At 37.1% G+C, this 6,519-nt stretch overlaps 1 protein-coding gene across 1 annotated transcript; it reads right to left on the bottom strand.

Moving 5' to 3' along the window:
• Positions 1-437: 437 nt before the first annotated feature.
• On the bottom strand, positions 438-1,893 carry LOC134227755 (uncharacterized). The gene is made up of 2 exons (XM_062709430.1): positions 1,735-1,893; positions 438-1,354 (listed from the first exon to the last, which is right to left on the bottom strand). Exons 1-2 carry the CDS (start codon positions 1,799-1,801, stop codon positions 687-689), a joined length of 735 nt encoding a protein of 244 aa, XP_062565414.1. The 5' UTR covers positions 1,802-1,893; the 3' UTR covers positions 438-686.
• Positions 1,894-6,519: the final 4,626 nt, after the last annotated feature.

The raw sequence follows: 6,519 nt of genomic DNA, 5'->3' as shown, positions 1-6,519 counted from the left end.
TTTGATCATCTGTCTAACAGATTTGTTTACACATATCAATTGTATGAACATGTTATTAGTTTTCGAGAAAACATGGGGGATCATGTCCGGACAAGGCTGAACTTCTTGTTAGTTGTTACTCGTTGCTACTAAATATTTAAGTAAGCAATTATATGAGGTACTAGTTGACCCGGCAGACGATGTCCTGCATAGTAAGCGAAAATGTGCCTTGCGAACTGCCCATTCAAAATTCCCATACGATTCTTTATTTTAGTTTTTCACGATTTACTCAACTTCACCAATGATTTTCGACTAAGGAAATATCATATGAACCCGTCGGAAACGATAACGGTCATATTTGCTGAAGGAATGGAGAAAATCCATCCAGCCGTTTTCTAGTTATGCGGATACGAACACAGACCATTTAATTTTTATTATATTGATATAAAAACACCGGATTTATAAATTTACATAATTTTTATTAATCATCCATTGTTTCAAAGCGCATTCATTTTGTAGAAAAAATTGCCAAATTTCTAACAGCGATCGCTTTTATTTTGTGAACCCGTAACGGTTCAATCCGAACGTGATTTATGTTTAAACTCCTTTTACTCTCGAATCGTCAGTCAATTCCGTGTTCCAATTATCGCTGGCCGAGAACAGATACCAATTGTCATCGTTTCCTTGTGTTTTGTGAACACATCTGCTTAGTGAACTCCAATTTGAACACCATGGCCATGTCCGTGACCGTGACCATGACCGTGTCCGTGCCCGGATTTAACTGATCCTTGGGTGAATGATTGCGATGCAGCGTTGGCAGCGCTTCCCGAACTTCCACCACCGAGTCCTCCTTGAGTGAACGTCTGGGTGGCAGCATTGGCTGCCGATCCACTAGAGCCACCACCCAATCCTCCTTGAGTGAAAGACTGCGATCCTGCGTTAGCGGAAGATGCACTTAATCCTCCACCAAATCCTGGGAAGCCACCGCCTTGCGTGAACGACTGAGTACCAGCATTGGCAGCGCTACCTGATGAACCACCACCAAAGCCTCCTTGAGTAAACGACTGGGAGCCAGCGTTGGCAGCACTTCCTGACAGACCACCTCCGAATCCTCCCTGATTGAAAGATTGAGTGCCAGCGTTTGCAGCCGAACCGCTTTGACCACCAAAACCTCCTAATCCCCCGAAACCGGCACCCTGGGTGAATGATTGTGCCCCAGCATTAGCAGCAGATCCACCAAGCTGTGAACCGAATCCTGGGAAACCACCACCCTGATTGAATGATTGCGCTGCTGCATTAGCAGCGCTACCGGACGCACCGAGACCAACATTTGCCGACCGGACTACACGAACTGGCGCTTCCTCTAGGAAGATTACTGTAATAAAAAATAGAAAAAATGTCAAATAGATTAAACATAAAAAGCTAAATTTAAAATACAAGAAAACTTAGGTAAGAGTAACAGTGATGGTAATATTTTCCAAAATTATGCAGATCCAGTCATATTACGACGATTTGAAAATGCCTTTATAAAAATATAAAACCAATTTTCATTGGAAACAATTTTTTTTTAATGTATATTATGCAGTTCTCCACATTTCTCGTATCATTAATCACTTTCCAAATAGAGTTCAGTTGTTTTTTCATAGGCATCGCAAAGTCATTGTTGTATACCTTATCAAGAAAAAATTTGAAAGAATGTCATCATCACTTTTCTTCTTCTTTTTGCATCTTGAAATGGTCAACACGAACAATTACCATATGGGGCACAACTGGCCACGGCCAGCATCGACGCCAACGCGGTTGCACAAACGAAAGATTTCATTTTACTTTTGAAATGAAACGGGATGCCGCCTCCCTCAACGATATGAACCTTCAGAACTTGAACTTGACAATGATGCGAGACTAGAACTGGATACACGTATTTATATATCTGTTAAAAATTCATTCTACTACACTAGACTGCGGTCATCCAGAATCACAGCGAAGGCGTCCCACAGCTCCACTATATCCAAAACCCAGGGCAGGGTACAGTGGCTGGGAAAAAGACGCTTCTACGGTCTCTGGTTATATACAGTAGCAGTGGTGTACCTACGACAAGCTGAGGGGTAAGGAAAATAAAACAGTAATTGCGATTGAAAAGCTTTCATCAGAATGGCTATCTGCAAGTATATTTTTAAAATACCAAGATAAGAATAATGGTGCCTTTCGTGTGGAAATGTGAATAGAAAAGCACATTAGAAAGGACAACTCGAGCAGCACACGTGTGGCATATACTGCCGCTAACCGCAAGTCGAGCACATCTGTATATGGGGCTCCATATACAGATGTGCTCGACTTGCGGTTAGCGGCAGTATAGGTTATTCACTTGTCATAAGACGAGTTTGTACAATCCCATTGAATTTCACCACTTAATTGTACTTTGACAGATACGTATTTCGACCTCAACAGTAAGGTCGTCTTCAGTGTCTCGACACAGACACAGACACTGAAGACGACCTCAGAAAGGTCCTGTCCTGTTGAGGTCGAAATACGTATCTGCCAAGGTACAATTAAGTGGTGGAATTAAATGGGATTGTACAAACTCGTCTTACGACAATTGAAGACTAAAAAGCTCAAAATATTTTTTTAATATTGGTTATTGTTACCTATATACAACTGAACTCGGTTATATTCGAGTTGCAGCAAACAAATCGCTCTGACTAGAGCTGCTGGGGAAAAATAGCGCTTAAGGAAATAGGTTCCATAATATCCATCACTTTAAAAATTTTATAACCATTTTACCGTTGCACACCAAAATTAAAATCAATGTATAAAACATGTTAATACAATGCTGTATTAAAACCTTTCGGAATCTGTATAAAATTGTGGTATATAAAACAATAGAAGATTTTAGATACTTAGATACTTGGATACTAAAATAGCACATTTCTGTGTTAGTTCAATACAAGATATAGTATTAAACTAACACAGAATTGTGCTATTTCCAGTCAGATTCCCTTTGGGAGCGTAGGTTCGAATCCTACCGATTGCGCCATTGTCGTGACCCAGACAAGGTTACAAGGCTTGTCCGTTCTTCGCAACAATACTCAGCAAACTGGTTTGCACTTCGCTTTGACACGATCATTCGAAATGTTTTATCTAAGGTAGCTTGCTACTTATTCGAAAATAAAACACATTAAACTGATTGCCAAAACCAAAATGCAGTACAGTGAATCACTTTTTCTCGATACTTTATAGACCTGATCGTATCTACTACATTTTTCTCCACTTCTACTCTCCAAGTTACACACAACGTAGAATGAATTAAGAATTTCATATTGACGATCCTTAAATAAATATTATCCACATAAATTTTTTTACTACTCTTTTATTGTATAATAAATTAAAATTCAAAACTCCCTTCTCAATTCTTCAAAAATATTTATAATATTAAGCCTCTTCATGTTAAAGTTTGGAGACTGAGATAACGTCCAAATGTTTTTTTTTTTCATTTTATAAAACTCTAGATCAATTTCCGTGCGTTTGTCTTATTTTCCTTAACAGCTGACCCAAAAAGGTAATCTAATGATTTTTTACATTTCCCCGTTATATTCACCAACTTTTTGTATATACAAACCTTGCGGTTCCCAAAACGAATCTATTAGGGGAAAAATCTTGCAAATCGGTCAACCCGTTCGCGAGTTAAATCGTCAGGAAGGAAATCTCAACTCATTTTTATTATATTGAAGATGTTTCACATAAAACGGAGAGATTCAGCTGTGTGTAAATTCATCTTCTCAGTGGTTTGTTGAAATTTAAAAAAAATGGATTGAGAGATGGGTGCATGAAATTTAACGTGGACAGGATTTACATAATACTATCAAGCAATCTAATTCAATTCAGATACAAATCAGAAAAAAATCTTTTTCAAATCTAATCCAAATTCAGTCCAATTTAAATTCAAATTCAATCAAAATCCAATCCAAATCAAATCCAATCCAGATCCAGTCTAAATCCAATTTAAATTTAATGCAAACCAAATCCAGTCCAAGTCCAATCCAAATCCTATTTAAATCTAGACTCTACTGTAGAAAATTAAAATGGGTAGTAATGCAGTTGCAGCAAAAATATCACAAACACTTCCCAAGGAATACAGCAGAATAACGCACACTTGTATGCATTTGGAGTTTCTTTGAAATTACTTCATACAAAAAAATGTTAACCGTTTACTAAGACGATTACCCTCCCAACTTACCAATAATTGCTTTCCCGTGACGCTTACGGAGATGCAGAGAGCTCCTAGTTATATTGTAGCAATGAGTTTCGAACTAATTTTGCACGATTAATTTTAAATTAGCCATGATAAGCTAATTGAACCTACCATGCTTTGCTAGGAACTGTTTATTAAAAAATGCAAATGAAGTATCAAATGTGTACTGAGTTGTTTCTGGCGCCACAATGTAGGTTAATTTTGATGCAACCAGGTTTGTGCTCTTTACATACCAATGTCGTGTATTTTAATGTTCTTCTTTTTATCCTAGTAAACATTTCGGGGCTCGCAATCTCAACTCATTTTTATTTATACAGAAAAATTAGTGAACATTTTTATTTTATTACTAAAAATAAAAAAATACGACTGCCGAAAAAAATTGTCTCTCCTATAAGAAGTTTAGAAACTCCTCTTCATGATCGGTCTACATCTGCCTATGCTGTCCGATAAACCGTGAAGCTGCGCTAAAACATTGATTGCGTGGTGTTGATCCAAAAGCAGCGGATAAGACATAAGAGAATAAACGCTGAACAAAATCAAGTTTTGAATAGGGTCCGATCCAGTCAGGTGAAGGTGGAATCCCCGACGAATTTTGTCATTGCCGGTTCGGATGCAGAAATATATAAGCGCTAATTAGCTATATATCGTGCCCAGCATGCTGCTGACAAAATTGGAAATTCTGTAAACAACAGTCATGCGTTTTAACTGGCGACAAACATGAACAGCTTGAACTATCATTACCCATCCCGATGTGCGATTCTATCCAGAAAAAAAATGATTCCCTTCTTACTCGATTTAAGCTTATTCGATGTTGAAGTTGATTCCGAAAGCATTACATAACAAAAAATATCATCAATGATTGTGCAAAACCTCTTAATAGACCTCTCCCGTAAACTATAGCCTCTTTTTATATTTATAACAACCGATGCGTTTCCATACCGAGAATAAAAACGATGAGGATTTAACTGCTGGAAAAATTTAAAATTTGGGTCCTCTTTTTGAGATATGCTGAAAACTTTCGCAACAACTCGGATGTGAACAGACTGAGAGTTAACTTTTTTAATGTTTCCTGATTTAAAAAAAAAGTTGGAACCGACAAAGGCGATATAAAAATCCCGGTCAAGATCTATTAACAAGCATTAAAGTAGAGATTCTGATAGCTCAATCCTAATAAAAGTTCGTTTTTATGTATCACACACTAAAAAATGACTGAACAACAGTGAAACGCCAAAAGAAAGCTTGATGACACACTTTCTCAGATGGCATGATTTGTCTTTTGCTTTTCTCAAACTTTCAGGTGTACTGAAAGGTTAAGAATTCGTAGCGGCAAGTATGAAATTAAAACTGTTGATCAGCATTGTTGAAATCGTTGCTATCTTGTCTAACGTGCGCCCACATGAACGGCTTGGATAGTAATACAGCGTATTGTAGAAGGGAAGAAAAGGAGTATCACAACTAGGTGAATTAACTAGTATGTTCTGCATATATAAAGGTAAGAACAACTTACTATCGATAAAGTTTTTTGTAATTGTGTAATTTGTTTATTTTATTGGACACGAAAACAAGACAAGAACAGCTTTAAAATTGCTTCGATGATTAATTTAAGTTGAAGACTCTCAAGCAAATCAAATCAATGATCAGCTGTTGAGCGCCGCTGAACAACTTGAGCGTGCTAAAATGCAAAATAAAGATAATGAAAAAATCGTTTTCCATTTTTGACAGGTCACATACATTTTGTAAAAAAAACTTTATGCTTAGGCGATAAGTACCTACATGAAATTTGCAAGCTAAAATGACGGGTTCGTTGCCTGTTCCGGCTAAGGAAATCTTTCGGCTTATAGCGTATCTATGCTAGCCAAATTAAATCATTGATGCCGTTACCGAACAGGTTTCATCGCATATATGTGGAACAGCAGCAACAATAATACGCAAATACAATTTGAAGTTTGATGATGAATGAGAAAACGTCAAAAAAAATAAGTCGAGTCAAGTACAAGACACTGAAGACGACCACACAGTTGTGGTCGAAATACGTATCTGCAAAGATAACGAAAATTAACTGGTGGAATTAAATGGACAGTACTTAATTCGTCTTAGACGGTTGAATGAGAAAACGTTATTTTGACATTAAAATAAATCTTCAATTCATGCTTTTTATATAGAAACTTGAATTGGTTTATGTTCGTATCCGAAAAACTCAAAGCTGCTGGATCGATTTACTTCATTTTTTTCAGAAATTGTGATCGTTATATTCTTCGACAAATTCACAGAATATTTTTTATGCGAAAATC

Source organism: Armigeres subalbatus, chromosome 3 (genome assembly GCF_024139115.2).
Source record: "Armigeres subalbatus isolate Guangzhou_Male chromosome 3, GZ_Asu_2, whole genome shotgun sequence".
In the NCBI taxonomy this organism is placed as follows: Eukaryota; Metazoa; Arthropoda; class Insecta; order Diptera; family Culicidae; genus Armigeres; species Armigeres subalbatus.
The sequence above is the reverse complement of the archived record's forward strand: the minus strand, read 5'-3'. Positions and strand labels throughout refer to the sequence as shown.